We start from the raw sequence: 19,796 nt of genomic DNA on the forward strand, positions 1-19,796 counted from the left end.
AACAACAGATGATCCTTGCAGTTCTGGAGCACACTGTGTTTTCAGCAGCTATGAGTTATCCCCAGCTTCCAAATAGATGGCACAAGGGAAGACACTTCTACAGCAGTCAACATAGTGGCAGGGACTTCTTGAGAACAAAGAGTAACTGAGCATGGCAGAAAGTTTAAAACGATTTGCTTTTCGTTTTTTAGCTTTTAAAAAATCTGACTGAGAATAAATGGAAACTTTCCTGAGATGCTTGTAAGATGAATCCCTTCGGCAAGTTGGCTAGAACGTTCCACCCTACACATGGTGGCCAGTTATGTCCTTAAGGGAAGCCATTCACTGTGTCCAGTGCTACAAAAGCAGTTCTTATACTGCTGGAGCACAGTTCTGTGGTCAGAGATAAAACTGACGCTTCAGGATACAGTGTCATCTGCACAAGAGACAGTATATGGCAAGGATGGATTCAAGGGAGAATATTTGGAGAATGCAGTACAGGAGCCCCTACAGATTAAAAATTTACCAGATAGGGATCAAAGAATGTAAATGTGATTTTTAAAGCCCATTTTAAAAGTTCTTCTCTTTTTCACAAATAATAAAGGTTTCTTGTAGATAAAAATTGAATTCAGGAGTAGGGCTTGGAAGACTTCTCTAGTTTATCCTCACAGGTGGTGCAGTGGTAGTGCTGCTGCTTTCCAGTAAGGAGACTGTGGAAGATTATGGGTTCGCTTCCTGGTTCCTCCCTGTGTGGATAGCGCTTTGAGTACTGAGAAAAGCGCTATATAAATGTAATGAATTATTTATTATTATTATTATTATTTATCTGTCTATTGTTTAGGTTTCAGACATTTAATAAAATGTCAAATTCAAAGATGACAAAAGGTTCGGATCCCCTCAAAACCAAACAGCTACCTTTGAGCAACAAGGTAAGAATTATAACTACTATTTCTACCTTGCATACAGTGTTAAACTCATTAGTAGTCATAAGATTATCTTCATGTTTTATTGACACTGCATAGGTATCTTTTTATTAATTCTTTGTTTATTCCAACATTAAAGTTAGCATAAGTCAGTATGTTTGTAACCAAACAAGTATATCGTTTCATCCCTGCTATTCATGAGTAACTTTATTGAGTAAAATTAGCCTGCACCTAAAAAATGTTTTAAACAGATTCACTGAACTATTCTCTACATTTTATGATCCCATCAAGTATTAATATCTTTCTTATTTAATGTTAACAAGGATTGTTTCCACATTTCTCACATGTTTTGGCATTTGAGCAAGCATCACCTGTATATGTTGCATGTTTAACTTGGGGGTGTAAGTTCCACAAGTTTAATTGCTATATTCAACTTGAGTTTTTTGTTGAACATGTGACCTGAGTGCACACAATGAGCTTTTAAAGACATTGTCATTGAACATTGTTTTTTCCATGTAAATGTTGTTTTTAAACCAAAGCATACCTAGAAATTATTCTAATACTGTAAGCCAAAGGAAGCGAACATATTCAATTCTGAAATAATTAAAAAAAAGACATGGCAGTGGCTAGAAAAATAATCAATATTTTTTTTTGTGGTTGATGAGCAAAAATGCTTTAAACATATTTACTGTATGTTTAATTCTGTTATATACAGAGGTACTGTGACCACTAGAGGCATGCTGGTGGTCTTTATTAACACTTAAGCTATAGTTTTAGCTGTCTCCATAATTAAAGAATGCCTCACAGGTGCTTTAATATCCCTAATTTTTATTTGGCGCATCTGCACGGCCATAGTTCGAACTTCCATGAAGAAGTGTAATGAACAATTTCTTTATATTCCTTCCTGTTCATGCTTGACAAGGATGACTGATCACTGCCAACACTCAATTTAGATTCTCACAAAATATCATCACATACAATGTACATTGTATGGTGGGACGAAACTCTATGGGCCACCTGTCCCAGAACAAAAAGTTGTAAACAGACAAAACCTGATCTTGAAAATGATTGTATGATACAGAAACTATGTATCATATGGGAGATCGAGAAAGCATACTATCAGATTCACTATTCAGAGAACAAACCTGTAGTAGCACTCTGTGGCTCACTTTCAAGTCTTAATACCTGGAAGGTGTCACAAACTCCACGGGCAGCCACCCGTATATTTGGTACTCTGGCTGCAAAGTCGAAAAATGAATACAGCACTGATGTGCACAAAATCGAGTCCAAAACAGAACTAAGGGAATAGGGAAATGGTGGAGGCTTTTAAAGGGGAAGACAAGAAGTGAGGTCAAAGGGGTCAGGCTCATGAGGGTCTTCAGCCATAGGCTCGAGTCTGGACGTGACATCACAGGGGCCGGAGCCAGCAAGGTCTTCTTCGATAGGCTCGGTCCCGGAAGTGACGTCAAGAGGACCAGGTAGAATCTCTCGTGAATGGTCTACAGGAAAGAGAGAAAAAGAGTCAGTGCACTCTGCCATATCCCGGTATGACTTGGAATTGCCCTTACTCAAGCCCTTTAGCTGCCTCCCATGCGCACGTGTGTGACAAAGGCTTACTTGCCCACTATCAATAATACCATTTCATAAGTACCAAATAACTCCCTTTCTTTCTGCCTCATAGAAACTCTAGCTGCACTACTGCCCTGCCACTCAGTTCTTTGCACCAACTCACCTCTCAATTTTAAATTCCATGACCAACGTGGATTGTATATTTAACAGTTTATAAACACCACCCCAGGGTTACTTCCAAAGCAATTCCTAGAACCAGTTTAGGGGTCAGTTAATGTCTTTGTGATGTCTGTAGGCCATTTTCTCTGTGCTCTGTTTCATCGCCACATTTATTTGTGTATTACTGATCCCCAGTGCACAGTTAAAGGGCCAAGGGGTACCTGTTGGCACAAGTACTATTTGCTCCATGAAACCTGCAGTAGGATTTTTATATGTTACTTACCACATGTACTTTACAGTGATGGCTGAAAAAAAATTAAACCTCATGTTTTCATGCAGAATAAGAGAAAAAGTTTATGGTATAGTCGAAGCCCATAGTAATCAGTTTTGTACAACAGTAAATGTGTGAAGAACACCCATGGAGAAGAGAAAATAAAATGTCAGTTACTCATGTTGCATAATCCAAATGCCACTTATCCAGTCAAATGAACGAAACATGCAAAGTAAACACAGTTTGGCTGAAATAGTGTTAAATAGTTTCTTCCAGAATAATGAGCAGAACTTATAAACCAAAAACTAAAGCCTCATGGGATTGGCTTTTTGAAATGAAGATCCTCCTCTCCCTCTTATTTGTTGGTCAAAAGCCATGTCTTTTCAATTCAAAAAGTGACTCCTATGAGACTTTAGTTTCCTGTTTATGATGTGCACTGTTTTATGGTGCTGTCAGGCAGTTGCAGCGCACTGGCATTTTTCAGTCCCACATATTGTTCAGATTGCCCATTTAAAAAAAAAAAATGAAATTTTGGAATATTTGTGTGCTTCAATATGTTTATCTAGTTTTTTGCAATTTTTATCATCTGTGTTAGATTTTACTTGTTTGATTTCTCTTGTTTTTATTTAAAGTGTTCATGTGTGCATAGATGATTTTTTTCATTTCTTTTCAAGAATCTTTACAAACGCAGTCTATTTTCAGAATCAAAGAAATAAGTGACTTTGTTCCTAATCACCATTTGTCTGATCTGAAAGTGAATGGAAGATATTGTTGTTTCTATGCATTTGAATGTTTTAAGCTGTAGCCTCCATTACAGCTACATAACTAATCTGTAAATGCATGTTATACAGGTAAATGGCACCTTGTACTGCCATTATGAACAAAAAGTGCGCCCCTATATTGATCTTATTGACTCTCTGAGATCACTGGGTGTGGACCAGGATCTGCCTCTACCATCTATTGCTGTGATAGGAGACCAAAGTTCTGGAAAAAGTTCAGTTCTTGAGGCCCTATCTGGTGTGTCGTTACCTCGAGGATCTGGTAAGAGAACAGTTCTTTTACTATGTAAACATTACTTAGCAGATGATCTTTCAGTTTGGGACCAATTTAGCAGCAAACATGTGCTATTAAACTACATTCAAATGAACAGCAGAACGAAAAAAAAAATAAAATCTACTCACGGCACACTAAAGTTTATGGCTTATATTAAAAAGGTATAGTAGATGCATACTTGACTCTCGAAACAAGGTTGAGGGTTCAGCACTCAACCATAACACAGACACTGAGCAAGTTACTTAACCTGTTTGTGCTCCATCTATAAAAACTGTGGTACCAAGTTCATGCATTTGTAAGGTGCCTCAGGATGTATTATAAGCTGTTTTAGAACAAATCTAAAATACAAGGGATGTTCAAAAAGTTTCCACATTTTCTATACTCTATTTATTAAGAATTTCAAAAACAAATTACATCACCTTTCTACATAGTCATCTTCGTTTGCGATGCAATTTTCCCAGCGTCATAGCAAGTTTTTAATGCCTATTTACTACTCCTCCTGCCTTCACTGTTTCCAATGAAAATATAAAAGTACAAAAACTTTTTGAACGTTCCTCATATTATAGAGATCAGAAACAACTTTTCTAAATAAACCAGGCAGGAATCATGCAGAGATAAATTTAACAGCCACAAATGATTCCCACACCAACATCCATTGCTTTGGATCACATTTCTAATCCTGCTTTCAGCATCATAGTTGCTCTTTTCATTATTCTTTTATGAACATATAGTATAATTTTACTATGATAAAAATTACAATAACTGCAATTATTATCTATGTAATATGGGAGGGAGTCTTAGAAACAGAACCTCAGTAGTATGAATTGTAAGAACATCTAATGCCCACTATAAATAAATTCAGCCACGGACACACAAAAAGGTTTGGGGCAGCCACCCATATATCATACATGCTGCAAAGGTTTAAATCAGCACTGAAGTGCACAGTTCGTGTTCTCAAGTTGAACTGATTTTTTAAGACAAAATGGCGTTTTTACAGACCAGGTCCCGGAAGTGATGTCATCTTGGATGCCGGGACTGGAAGTGATGTTTCAAGATGGTGCCAGAACCGGAACTGATGTCTTTCAGGCACTGGAACCGTGACTTATTTAAACAGAAATCAGGCATGTTTTCCGATATTTGTGTCTGCAGAGAGAACAGAGAAAGGTTCAGCATACCCCACCACCCCCTGGCCTGGCATGGAATTACCTTCTTTCGGTCCACTCAGCTTCCTCCTATTTGCACCTGTGTGACACCAATTAAAAACTTAGAATGACAAAGTAGCCATGTACAGTAACTAAATTGTCAGATATTCATTTTTTGCATTAAAATGACATTGCTAAAGAATAGGCATATTTTGAAATGAACTGCATCTGTCTCTGTTTTTATATATGACTAGGGGGGCCAAGCCCTCTGGCACCTTTGGCACTCAACCCCAAGTTGCAGCCAGTTGCGGCCATTAGTAAAATCTGTAAATGTACAAAAGAAAAATTATTATTTAGTGGAGTCAAAATCATGAAATTCTATAAATATGTAAATGAAAAATTAATTATTATTTAACGGAGTAAAAATCATGAAATTAGATAAAATATTTACTCTCTTACCGATTGCAGTATTCCCGTTTAAACTGACGTCCACTGTGCTTGATGAGTATTTATAAGAGACTAAATAAACGATCCATTCGTTTTAACTGACATTCTTATAGATAAAATTAAAAAAAAAAAAAATAACTAATTTGAATAACAGGAAAAATCACATGAAAACCTTCAGCTAGCTAAATCACCCAAGTACAAATATTGGTGTTATGAATAGATTTTTTTTTTAATAGTGTGTTCCTGTGACAGAAAGTTTACTCAATCAAAAAGAATGTAATTTATTGAATTAAATTATTAAAATAAATTATTGAAATAATAATGATTTGTTGAAATTAAAAACCAAGACTTTCTTGATATTTTAGTTTATAATTTAAAAACGGAATAAGAATCTGAAATCTAACAACATCGCATTAAAGTTTGATAAATTCTGAAAAGAATGATACCAAACATATATATGTAGGTTTTAAAATAAGCCCGATTTAAAGCGTGACAAAAAACGCCACATACAAACATCTCATTAAATCATTGCACAAAATCATTGCACTTTTAGATTTAGGATTTTATATATAGAGAATATATTTATTCACAGATGTTAAGATCAAAATTAATCTCCTCACTTTATTTCCACTGTTGTAGAATAGACTTAGTAATGCCCATTCCTAAATTGTTATAATTCTTAAAACTGAATATATCCTACACCAGCAGCATGCTTTCTAATTAATATTGTAGTTACGAAGAACGTTTGAACATTTTGTATACTGTGTTTTAACACACTGGAGTATTTGCCTTGAAAATCTAAAAAAATATTTCAATTTCAGGAATTGTCACACGATGTCCACTTGAATTGAAAATGAAGAAGATAAGAGCTGGAGAACCATGGAAAGGGAAACTTAAATACAGAGACAATGAAATGGATCTAAATGAACCTCATAGTGTAGAGCAAGAAATTGTAAAAGGCAAGCAAATTAAATATGACAATCTTTGTAAGTGGGAACCAGGGATTTTATTTTTTCTTTCTTTGAAAAATGTAATCTTAAGTGCTGAAACTAAAATTAGGGTGTCTAGTAAAGTAGAGCAGTCATAAAGGTTATTGAGATTATCAACCGCAGTGGTAACTCTATGATATTTACAGTATATCTAGAAAATTAAATTTCTACTGTGAAATTTAGATGCTTTTAAAAACCCTAAACATAATTCTTCTCATTCCATTCTATAGCACAGGACATGGCATAAACTAACACCACCCTCACAGAATACAGTTACTGTTTAATAATGAAATTAGCAAATCACAACAAAACTTGTGATTAACTAGCCTTTTATGAACTTCCTCTGTTGTGCAGATTTTTCAGTAGGTGAGGGTGCAACTTGCCTGTTATTCCGTCAAACACAGCACATTTTCGTCTGTTCTGTACACTTCACGTTATTAGGGCCTTTCCTTCCTCAGACAAGAAGTCATCCACATTTAAGTTGATTGATTTTGCATTAGGAATAACCAAAGCCCAGTTTCCTCTAGTAACTCGTTTACATTCCTACAGTTGGATTAACTGGCAACTCTAAATTGACTGTTATGCTTAAGGTTAGAATGTCCTACTATGTACTGCTGTTAGCTTGTGGTCACTGCTGTTAAGATCACTCCACGTACAGTATATATGTTAGCTACTGCTGAATAATGCAGGTTTGGGAAAAGGAAGGGTGTATTTATATTGTCAAAACACACAGTTTTTCAAACCTAAAGTCATGTTGAATTTAAAATATATTATTGTTCTTTCAGCTCAGAATATTATGGCTGGTACTGGATCAAGTATTAGTTCCGAACTAATAAGCTTAAAAATTGAATCCAGTGAAGTACCTGATCTTACCCTCATTGACCTTCCAGGAATTGCAAGAGTGGCTGTTGGCAACCAACCCAAAGACATTGGTGAACGGGTAACATTTAACCGAGGAATTTTGCTAATGCGATGTAGTGCTTAGTAATGTTGTTAGAGTCCAGGGTTCAGATATTGTGTCCAATTGCTGTCTGTGTGGAGTCTTCATATTCTACACATGTCTATGTGGGTTTTTTCTAGGCTCTTTGGTTTTCCTCCCATATCCCAGAGATGAACTGGCAATCTTAAATTAGTCTGCATGATTCATTAGAACCTCAGAAGAATCCAGACGAGAACAGGCCATTCAGCTCAACAAAGCTCGCCAGTCCTATCCACGTAATTCTTCTAAAAAACATCAAGTCTAGTTTTGAAAGTCCCTAATACACATATGTGAGTGGACTTTGTTTTGGGTTGGGTCCGGCTTTGTGATTAGTGCAGATGGGAAAACTTCTATCCATCAATAACCTTGAACTGGATTAAACAGGTCCATCTTGGGGCCCACTCACACACAGCTACAATCCTACCAGGGTTAACATGGAATCACCAGTTCACGTAACTTGAACTTTTTTGACGATATGGGAGGAAATATAGGGTGGTCCAGATCTAATTATGCAACTTTTAATGCAATGCAGGAAAACAATGCAAGACAGCAGAATTGTTCGAAATATCTTGTAATAAACGAATGCAGGGCAGGTGCTGCCATCTATCTGCAACAAAAAGAATTTTTTGTGAATTCTCTATGTAATAAACTTAATACATTATAGCGTAATGAAGTATATTCATAGATGTTGTCGCTAAAAGTACTCGCAAATTCCACTCAGACAAGAACTAAGCACAGGATTTAAACTCGGGATGCTTAGAATAAGCTCTTAATGCACCGAGGAAGCAATTATCTCTGCATTTCTTTTTCTTCTCCATTCATCTCTACTGGCCTATTAAACTCATCAATTTAGGTATGTTTACAAGCTTTACGTTTTACCCCGTTGGCCATGCTCTCTCTCTCAGGGGTGAGGGTTGACTTGTTTTTCAATCCTATTTTTTGTAAAAATTGATCGATTTGTATGAATGATTACAATAAAATTAATAAAACTAAATAAATAAATAAATAAACTCGGGATGCTGCATCACTGAAGTAGCCACGCTAACTGCTATGCTACAATGCTGGGAGTCAAGTAGATGAAAATAAAAGTTTATTAATTCAGCAGGATTTACATGCTTATTACATTTCCAAGCAACAATGTAAGTTTTGTACTTGTGTCAGAAAATAAAAATCTAAATTAAATATTGATTTTACATATTTTCTTTCAGATTAAAGGTTTAATCCAGACATTCATAAAAAAACAAGAGACAATTAATCTGGTTGTTGTGCCCAGTAATGTTGATATAGCAACTACAGAGGCTTTAAAAATGGCGAAGGAATTTGATCCTACGGGACAACGGACACTGGGTAAAACATTGTATTTAGACCACTATATTTTTAATTAGTTGGAGAAATCTTTTTTGTTATACTCTTTCTGTTTTATTATTTCACTAGTTTATCAGTATTATTTACTGTTTTTTTTTAATTTTGATATTGTCACCACAGTGGATACTAAGCAAAATGATGCCACAGATAGTTGGTTTTATTATGAAAAAGAAACCAGGTTAGAAAAGACTGAAACTCAAAATCTTAATGTGTACTCTAGTTTATAAGTAATAAAAAGGTTCAGATAAGTAAGCAGTATCTTGGCTATTTAAGGCTTTATATGTAAGAAGGATTTTTTTTAAAATCGGCTCTAAGCTAAACTTAAATGCAGCAGCATTTTGAATTAACTGAAAGATGCTTAAAGTGTGATTTGACCAGCCAATGAATAATGCATTGCATTAATCAATATTACTAGAAATAAGTGCATGACTTCATTTTTCAGTATCCTTCATTTAGAAAATATTTTAATTGTCCAACATTTTTAAAATGGTAAAAAATATGTTTTGGATAGTTTTGTAATATGTGTTTTAAAAGACATACTAGTGTCAAAAATAATGCCTAAGTTGTGGGTGAATTCGGTAAAACTAACTGTTGTGTCTCAGGTTAAGTAACTTCATGCAGGGCAGAACTCACAACCAAAAATTAATGTCAGTCTGGAGACAAATCCAATTGACAACTGCTTTATATCAAACATGATCTTCAATATATATAAGAGCAGTTTGATGCCATCTAATTAACCCTGGATAGATGTGGCACCCAACCCCCAGTTGCGGCCAGTCTGCCGCTCGTGTTGTGAAGAGGGGGGATGAACGCACCCCACGGAGATGCAGTCGCTCCTCCGAAACCCCCTTTTAAACGGTGATACAATGGGAAACAAATAGTTTTTTTTATCTCCTCTTTGCTCGATCAACTGCTGGATTGCTGCTGCTGCCATGCCGCATGATCTGCATCTCGCACGGCGCTTCAAACATTTAAAAGCCTGTACAGCAGCTGTCCTACTCCTTGTCTTTTATTTCCTGCCCCAGGTGTGGTTAAATCTCTTGGCACAAAGTCTCGTCTCGCGGGACGTGAGTTCTTGATATTTTTTAGTTTATAATTTAAAAACGGAATAAGAATCTGAAAATCTAACAACATCACATTAAAGTTTGATAAATTCTGAAAAGAATGATACCAAACATATATATGTACAGTGCATCCAGAAAGTATTCACAGCACATCACTTTTTCCACATTTTGTTATGTTACAGCCTTATTCCAAAATGGATTAAATTCATTTTTTTCCTCAGAATTCTACACACAACACCCCATAATGACAACATGAAAAAAGTTTACTTGAGGTTTTTGCAAATTTATTAAAAATAAAAAAACTGAGAAATCACATGTACATAAGTATTCACAGCCTTTGCTCAATACTTTGTCGATGCACCTTTGGCAGCAATTACAGCCACAAGCTTGGCACATCTATCCTTGGCCAGTTTCGCCCATTCCTCTTTGCAGCACCTTTCAAGCTCCATCAGGTTGGATGGGAAGCGTCGGTGCACAGCCATTTTAAGATCTCTCCAGAGATATTCAATCGGATTCAAGTCTGGGCTCTGGCTGGGTCACTCAAGGACATTCACAGAGTTGTCCTGAAGCCACTCCTTTGATATCTTGGCTGTGTGCTTAGGGTCGTTGTCCTGCTGAAAGATGAACTGTCGCCCCAGTCTGAGGTCAAGAGCGCTCTGGAGCAGGTTTTCATCCAGGATGTCTCTGTACATTGCTGCAGTCATCTTTCCCTTTATCCTGACTAGTCTCCCAGTCTCTGCCGCTGAAAAACATCCTCACAGCATGATGCTGCCACCACCATGCTTCACTGTAGGGATGATATTGGCCTGGTGATGAGTGGTGCCTGGTTTCCTCCAAACGTGACACCTGGCATTCACACCAAAGAGTTCAATCTTTGTCTTATCAGACCAGAGAATTTTCTCTCTCATGGTCTGAGAGTCCTTCAGGTGCCTTTTGGCAAACTCCAGGCGGACTGCCATGTGCCTTTTACTAAGGAGTGGCTTCCGTCTGGCCACTCTACCATACATGCCTGATTGATGGATTGCTGCAGAGATGGGTGTCCTTCTGGAAGGTTCTCCTCTCTCCATAGAGGACCTCTGGAGCTCTGACAGAGTGACCATCGGGTTCTTGGTCACCTCCCTGACTAAGGCCCTTCTCCCCCAATCGCTCAGTTTAGATTGCCGGCCAGCTCTAGGAAGAGTCCTGGTGGTTTTGAACTTCTTCCACTTACAGATGATGGAGGCCATTTTGCTCATTGGGACCTTCAAAGCAGCAGAAATTTTTTTGTAACCTACCCCAGATTTATGCCTCGAGACAATCCTGTTTCGGAGGTCTACAGACAATTCCTTTTGACTTCATGCTTGGTTTGTGCTCTGACATGAACTGTCAGCTGTGGGACCTTATATAGACAGGTGTGTGGCTTTCAAAATCATGTCCAACCAACTGAATTTACCACAGGTGGACTCCAATTAAGCTGCAGAAACATCTCAAGGATGATCAGAGGAAACAGGATGCACCTGAGCTCAATTTTGAGCTTCATGGCAAAGGCTGTGAATACTTATGTACATGTGCTTTCTCAATTTTTTTATTTTTAATAAATTTGCAAAAATCTCAAGTAAATTTTTTTCACATTGTCATTATGGGGTGTTGTGTGTAGAATTCTGAGAGAAAACAATTAATTTAATCCAATTTGGAATAAGGCTGTAACATATACTTCCTTAGAAGGCTGGCGTCCTTCAACATCTTCAATAAGATGCTGCAGATGTTCTATCAGACGGTTGTGGCGAGCGCCTTCTTCTACGCGGTGGTGTGCTGGGGAGGCAGCATAAAGAAGAAGGACGCCTCACGCCAGAATAAACTGGTGAGGAAGGCAGGCTCTATTGTAGGCATGGAGCTGGACAGTTTGACATCCGTGGCAGAGCGATGGGCGCTGAGCAGGCTCCTATCAATTATTGAGAATCCACTGCATCCACTAAACAGTGTCATCCCCAGACAGAGGAGCAGCTTCAGCGACAGACTGCTGTCACTGTCCTGCTCCACTGACAGACTGAGGAGATCGTTCCTCCCCCAAACTATGCGACTCTTCAATTCCACCCGGTGGGGGTAAACGTTAACATTATTCAAAGTTATTGTCTGTTTTTACCTACATTTTTATTACTCTTTAATTTAATATTGTTTTTTTTTTTGTATCAGTATGCTGTTGCTGGAGTATGTGAATTTCCCCTTGGGATTAATAAAGTATCTATCTATCTATCTATCTATCTATCTATCTATCTATCTATCTATCTATCTATCTATCTATCTATCTATCTATCTATCTATCTATCTATCTATCTATCTATCTATCTATCTATCTATCTATCTATCTAACAAAATGTGGAAAAAGTGATGCACTGTGAATACTGTAGGTTTTAAAATAAACCAGATTTAAAGTATGACAAAAAACGTGACATAAAAATGTCACATAAAATTGTTGCATAAAATTGTTGCACTTTTAGGCTTAGGATTCTATATAAATAGAGTAGATATGGTCTGGTGTACATATGGAATGAACAACCTTTTACTGCCAAAATGAAAGTCCATGTTGAAACAGGCAATAACATGAAAGAAGTCATATCTAAAACTAGTCTTTATACTAACTGAATTTAAAAAATGATATAATATTGTTATGGTCTGCATCATACATCTAATAAATACCACTTCTATTTTTTCTTGTATTCAGAAACAAGTAGTTCTCATCAATCCTCTTCTTTAACCCACTGATGCAATTAATTAAGAACAGCATCAGAAAAATGTCATTTGGTCTAAAAAAAAAGGTATAACTGGGCATCATCTACATACTAGTGAAAATTACAACTTCAATTGAAGTATGCTATTTCAGATGATGCAACACCCTCATATTTGTGATCTATTTAAGGGCAGTTTGTAAAGAAACCGCAGGCATACTGCTGTCAAGCACATGACTATGACAACTGTCTTATGTTCACTGATGTGAAGGTGTTCAGAGGAAATGGACTGAAGTCTGCACATTCTTTAAACCAGTTTCCCCTTCCTCTCTTAGAGTGGAGCAGAACACTCAGGAAGAAAGCAGGAGACACAAATCAAAGTTGAGAAACAGAGAAGAATTCATAACCAAAGATGTCTTTAACAATAATAATGCAAGGGTTTATTTCTTTTTGATTTAGACACACATGGACAGCAAGGAAACATACAATATTGACTTTTATACCTTTGCAGTAGTGATGACAAGCATCACACGCTCTTGATTGTTTTGCCAAGCAACAAACTGGCAACCCTTCCTCACAAACGGCAAAAAAAAAAACGGTGCTACAGGGAGACATATTTAAAAAATAAAATCTTTAAAAAGGTCCCAAATCAAAAAAAAAAAAAAAAAAACACAACACGGCCAGTTAAATTCATCCATCCATTATCCAATCCACTATATCCTAACTACAGGGTCACAGGGGTCTGCTGGAGCCAATCCCAGCCAACACAGGGCGCAAGGCAGGAACAAACCCCAGGCAGGGTACCAGCCCACCACAGCCAGTTAAATCCTTGACCTCTAAAATTCCCCCAAATTACTGTATATTTCGAGGTCAAGAAAAAAAATAAAAAATTTAAAACAAATTCCACAACAATATACCTAAATCTTTATACATGAGGCTTACGAAGTGCATACAAAAGTTAAATTATCTGCCCAATTGCAGTTTTTATGAAGTAGTCGTCATATTTCTATTAAATAAAATAAAAAAATCTACAGAAGTAATATTGGGTTTCTTGTGTGAAATGTAAAATTACATAAAATCAGGCTTTCTTATTGATATCAGTAATATAATTAAATTTAGGAAATAGTCACTGCAACTGACTTAAAAGGGACTTAAAGCAGCATCTCTGCTGTCCAGTTGGCCAAGTAAGGCTGAAAAACCACAGACAGCCATGGCAAGCCAAATTAGTTAAATCCAGAGATGCTGGCAAATCCAAGGATAACAGATCAAAATTCCAGAAAGTGTAGCAGCGTAAGGTCAAGGGCCCTCTCACTGTCGCAATAAACTTAAAAAATGGTAAACGCTGTAAACAGAAAACAATTATTTTTATAATGTAAATAATAATTATCACATTGAAGATCAATACATATTAATACTGACATATTGTTTTTAAAAGGCATCTTGACCAAACCAGATTTGATTGACAAGGGAAATGAAGAAAATATAGTGGATATCGTTCGCAATCTTGTTATTGAGCTGAAGAAGGGATACATGATTGTGAAGTGTCGCGGACAACAAGATATTAAAAAAAAACTTTCCCTGGAAGAGGCAATCCAAAATGAAAGAGTCTTTTTTGAACAGCATTCATATTTTAGGTATTCCATTATTTTGCAGATACTGATTTTTTCATTCCATTAGCACCCAAACATGAGATGGTTAAGTAGTTTACTTTGTTATATGGTGATTTGATAATTGCTTAACTGCTTTATAATGTAAAACTCTTAGTATTTCGTGTCTGTTTAAAGAAGTTAAACCCTTAATTACATTTCTTTTGTGTATCTTATATGTATAAGCAGATTGACATTGCATTTCATTGTCTACTTTACATTTACTCAGCCATAGACTAAACTGTCTTACAAGAAATTACCGTTTTAGCTATAACTTAACTGTGACAAGGTCCTCATAACAAAGCAAATGTACAGAGCAAGATGTGCAAGACACAATATGCATTGTATTTAAGCCAGCCGATATTATCTCACTGTGTGTAGCATTCGCTAAAAATATTTAATAATCAATCTTTGTCTGAGTACCACTATTCAGTTAATGATTAAATCAGTTAATGTAATAATTAGCTAAATTTGTTTTCCTTTACTTGCTTTAGCCCTCTTCTTGATGATATGAAAGCGACAATTCCACTTTTGGCTGAAAAATTAACAAATGAGTTGGTGGAACACATTTCTGTAAGTGCACCGTTATGCCTTCATGTGTGTCTGACTGATATCTTGAAGCATTCAATGCAGTGGTACTCACTTTGTGTGACTATTTAATTGATCATACTTCTGTTTTTATCATTAGCCACTTACTCCTTAACTTTCATTATAAGGAGCAGTAAGTATGTGTGCTAATGAACAATATCTAAATTGATAACAATATTTATTACAATCATACAGTATTTAAGGAAAGAATTTAAATATCATTATAGCTGATGTCAGCATTTCCTATTATACCTAGAAGGTCTTCTGGTGTAATTAAACATACTTTTTATTGATATTGTTCAATCAGTGTAGCTATGTAAAATTTAAATATTTTTGTGTAGCTATTTAAAAAAGGTAAAAATCAGTAATATGTGGTTTAATATGATATGGCAAAATTATTGCTTCTTTTTAATAATGCTTATTTTGTGCATTTTTGTCTATAATGTGTTAGCTGACCTTGATATTTGCATTATGTACCCTGTTTGTTGGAAAGATTCTGTTTTTTTTTCCTGCTACTTTGTGATATTCATAACACATGCATGATTATGGTATTTAAAAATTTTCACATGCATAGAAATAATCTACGTTAATGTGACTATTATGCCTACTATAGGAATATTTTGGAGTAATGTGTAAATATGATGCTTACGTATACGATACTAAAGCAGCCAGCAGGCTGATCTCCTTATAGAATGGGTGGGACTAGCTAACTGGATGGACAGCAGTCTTTCCAGGGCCCCCAGTTTCTACCCTGCTTTCTAGAAAAATCTTTTCAGGGGTTGAGTCACACTGCAGTGTCACTGCTGGTGATTGAAACAGAAACGCAACAGGTAGAGAAAGACTCAGAAAAATGAGATTGAGAGGACTAAGAGTTCTTGAGCAAGAAAAAATGGATCTGCAATGTGAGAAGAGCTGTGACTTGTCTGGTTTGTGTTTGTTATTTTTGAGGTGTTCCCCATGGCCTTAGCAGCCTGGAATTTTACTTAGGTGCTTTAGGGTTATCCGCTTTTGGCAAAGTAATAATATGTCCATTGACTGAAGGTTCAAAAATGGAACAGCCCTGTACCTTTGTGTTTTGGCACCACCATCTCACTTGTAACAGTACGATAACCTGGAAAATGGATCAAGTTTAAAAATTTTACTCCATGTTATATATATTATGATATAGATGTTTTTCATCTGTATCATATAACATGTAATACGGAGTACCTTTGTGGACCAGCTTGGCCTTTAACATAATGTTCAAAAGAATTTAAAAGTACAAAAAATGTACACATCTGGGATGATATGACAGTAACTAGATAAAACCACAAAATAAAATTTTAATACCTCCTCTGGGTTTCATCGTGTAGTGAGTGTGGCAACACGCTATCAGCGCATACTCCCAACCTGTCTCTGTCTGGACCTAACTAACCTTGAAATACAGTAAGTCAGCCATATCTAACCTAATAGTAACTTGTTCACTTGCCAGCCACAAAAGCTGCAACCAGCCAAACCTTTCTTTTCACCAGTCATCCCCTCTGTCAAACACTTGAAACAACTGGACCTTACTAATAAGAAAATCCCCTGCTCAACTTGTAACTTGTCTTTAAATAGCAGCAGGGTCAGAACAAGGTGGGTTTGGGAAATGTAATTAAAGTAATTAAAAGAATAAAATACAAGATGCAACAACATAGAAGGTGCATTATTTTATTTAGCAATAGAAAAAGACAAGAACATGCCCCCTTGCCATATACCATATTATATTAGACATGCCTGGCTGTTGACATAATAATTGGGATTACACACTATAAGGACATCTGGAGCTGGAGTCAAAAGTTATAGGAGGATGGAGTTCCAGAGGACATTCCTGACACCTGAAGGCCATCCTTTAAGTGATTCCAGGAATTGGTTTAAAGTTGGTTCTGGTTAACCATTAAGTCCCAGAGAATTTGAATTCAGGAAGAAGGTTATTGGCTTGAGGTCAACTGATGAGTGAATTAGAGGCCAACAGCAGTGAAAAGGATACAGGAGGTTGGCTCATGGAAAGTTCACTGGTGGGTGTGCTCTAGGCAGGCCACACATTAATTAGGGAAACATTCTATGCATTCTATTGGTTAGCAAGTTGTGCACTTGTTTGTTTTGTTTGGCCTTGTCTTGGTTGAAGGACCACCAAGAGTGAACCCAACTGGTCACAGTAATCATGGAAAAACCTGAAATTGAATCATTAGCCTTGTTTTGGTTACTGTTTTAGTGGCCCAAGGTTTACTTAGCAGAAATGTTTGTAGGTTTTTAGCAGTGGGGAGTATTAGTGCTCCCTTGAACCCTCAGGTACCACTCCAAACACCAGGTAAAAGTACAATTATTATTTATTGTGTAATAATAACGTGCACTAAGCACCCTCCACTCCACACTACTCATATAATCAATTAACACTATTCTTTACAATCACAATACCAATCCTCCTCTCCCAGACACTTCGCCACCCTACCTCCCATCTCAGCACAGTGTCTGGGCTTTCCCAGAGTCCTTTTATACCCCCTGACCCGGAGGTGTTCCTGCCCAACAGTCCACAAGTCCTTATTACTTCCGGGTCAGGGTAAAAGTCATTTTCTTCAACCTGGAAGTACGTCATTTCTCCTGTTCACATGACCAGGACGTACTTCCTAGTGATGGGAACTCCGGCTCTTTTCAAAGCTTCGGCTCTTTTGGATCGGCTCCCTTTAAACAGCCGGCTCTTACGGCTCCCGAATGGCTCTTCGTTTAGTATCACTTGGATGCTTATATTTTAGCCTAATTAAGCAATTATGAATGGTTTGTGTATAGCCTAAGCAATTTCTTATTCATTGTTTTCAGACATTACGTATTTTATGCATTTTTTCATTACAATAAATACACAGTTACTATTGTTTAACATTTTAATAAAAGCTTTAAATGAACAGCTTAACACAAAACCACAGCAAACAAATTAAATAAAGGCCAAACTCAACAACAACAACACAACACTATGACTCTTTGAATAAAAGTTTTTAGGCCAGGTTGGCATTCAGAAATGCCAGATGCCTCAGCTTAGATGGGCTGATACGATTTCTCCTCTCCGTGATTATTTGTCCTGTTTTTGAGAAGACTCTTTCTGAGGGGACCGATGTAGCGACAATGCAAAGTCTTCCTACCATTACCTTAACCAGGCGTGGGTAGACTGCAGCCTTGGCCTCCCACCAGCTCAGTGGGTCTTCAGCTCTTTGGATGAGGGGCTCCTCAAGATAGGACTTCAACTCCAGCATAGCATCAGCTGTGGGATTTCTCCTTGCAGTGTCTCCTGTTGCTCTTTCATCAAAGAGCCTCCACACAGCAGAAGCTTGTGGTTCCTGTGAACATGCCCCTGCTCCAATTTCTTCCTCTTGGCCCTCTGATGGAGGAGCAGACAGGCTTCTGGGGTTGCATCTTGCTGCTGCTGAACTTATTCTTTGAAATGCCTCATCCACAGCTCTGTTGTCATTAAATGCTACCTTTTTTCCAGAGCAGTGGTTTCTGAAAGCATAGTGTTGTACTCCATCCTCAGATATATAGTTATGGAATTATTGTTTGGGACAAAGTTTTTCTGCTAGGGAGAACATACATGGGGTTTAAGGCCTGTACAAAAGTTGTAAATCTTCTGTCCTCCACAATGGAAAATGGTTGAAAGTCGCTAGCTATCATTTTAGCCAGCTCCTCATCGACACTTATTTGTTTGTTTGGCGTCATTTGTTTTGGAATAAATGTGCTTATTTTGGTTTGAACTGAAGACCGTGTTATAACTGCAGTTTTCGGTAAGACAGTGGATGCTGCAGCAGAAGTACTTGGCTCTTTTCCAGGGTCAGTGGATGGCAGGAGAGAGGGCACGCTCTCCTCCAGTTGCACGGATGGGTGGGTGGTTCTTATATGTCTGTGTAGGTTTGTTGTTGACCCTGCTCTAACGGATATTTTCATATTACAAATTCTGCACTTAGCTTTGCAGTTTCCAATATCACTGAAATGCAGCCAGATGCTGCTTCTTTTTCGGCTTTCACTCATTTCTTCACTCTTCTTTTTTTCTTCACAATGCGCTTACATTTAAATCTGGTTCCTCGTCTGTCGCAGCGACAGTGTCGCTCGGTGTACCTGGCCTGTACCAACACTCGCTGTCTTCGGAGCGTCTGCCCCCCTTCCTTCTTTCACATAATGGTACGATCCTAGTCCTATGTGTTGTTCATGAACAAGCCGGCATTATGAGCCAATGTTCTGTGTGCCCATATAAATAAAGTCCCGCCCCTGCCGAATGGATTTTCAGCAGAACTGAGCAGGAGCCGCTGAAGCTTCGGCTCTGCTCGATGGGCATCGGCTCCTCTCGTTCGCTTCAAAGCATCGGCTCTTAGAGCCGGCTCGTTCGCGAACGACACATCACTAGTACTTCCAGGTTATAGGGCACAAAAGAGTCATTGAACCTCCCTGCAGTGTCCTCTGGTGGGCCCCATGGTGTCCAGCAGGGTTAGGAATAAAAACTCCACTGTCCATAATTCCCTGCTGGTCTTTGGGGCACTCCCATGCTACAGGGAGGGCTCCATCTAGCTGCCTGGGGGTGCTGGCCGGGATAAACAGCCGGCCATCTCCCACAGTGTGAAAGAATGTTTCCTAAAATGGATGCTACTTGAAAAGCCAGCTGCCTCTCTATGACCCTCTAATGAAGAAAATTAATTTAGAAAACAAACTAATAGATATGTCATGGGTTGGGTTCCTTTCTAGATAATGGTCTTTTCTTCAAATATTGGAGGGATAAGCTGCAGTTTCTTATATCCTTAAAAAGGACAGCTTCATAAAATGGATTACTAGATGGGATTGAAAATTTTAAAATCCATCAAAAATCCCTTTCCATGTACTTTTTAAAAGTACAGTAGTTGAATAAAAAGAATATTTTACAGT

At 37.5% G+C, this 19,796-nt stretch overlaps 1 protein-coding gene across 1 annotated transcript in view; it reads left to right on the forward strand.

The window, feature by feature from the left end:
* LOC114650664 (interferon-induced GTP-binding protein Mx-like) overlaps positions 1-19,796 on the forward strand; it is a 48,101-nt gene that overhangs the window by 7,883 nt on the left and 20,422 nt on the right. Inside the window, exons 2-8 of the mRNA XM_028800448.2 lie at positions 821-908; positions 3,753-3,942; positions 6,365-6,502; positions 7,318-7,472; positions 8,720-8,858; positions 14,081-14,279; positions 14,786-14,864. Of these exons, the coding sequence (XP_028656281.1) occupies positions 840-908; positions 3,753-3,942; positions 6,365-6,502; positions 7,318-7,472; positions 8,720-8,858; positions 14,081-14,279; positions 14,786-14,864 (969 nt within the window). The 5' untranslated portion in view covers positions 821-839. The remainder of the gene's footprint in view (positions 1-820; positions 909-3,752; positions 3,943-6,364; positions 6,503-7,317; positions 7,473-8,719; positions 8,859-14,080; positions 14,280-14,785; positions 14,865-19,796) is intronic.

Source organism: Erpetoichthys calabaricus, chromosome 4, assembly GCF_900747795.2.
Source record: "Erpetoichthys calabaricus chromosome 4, fErpCal1.3, whole genome shotgun sequence".
NCBI classification, from domain to species: domain Eukaryota; kingdom Metazoa; phylum Chordata; class Cladistia; order Polypteriformes; family Polypteridae; genus Erpetoichthys; species Erpetoichthys calabaricus.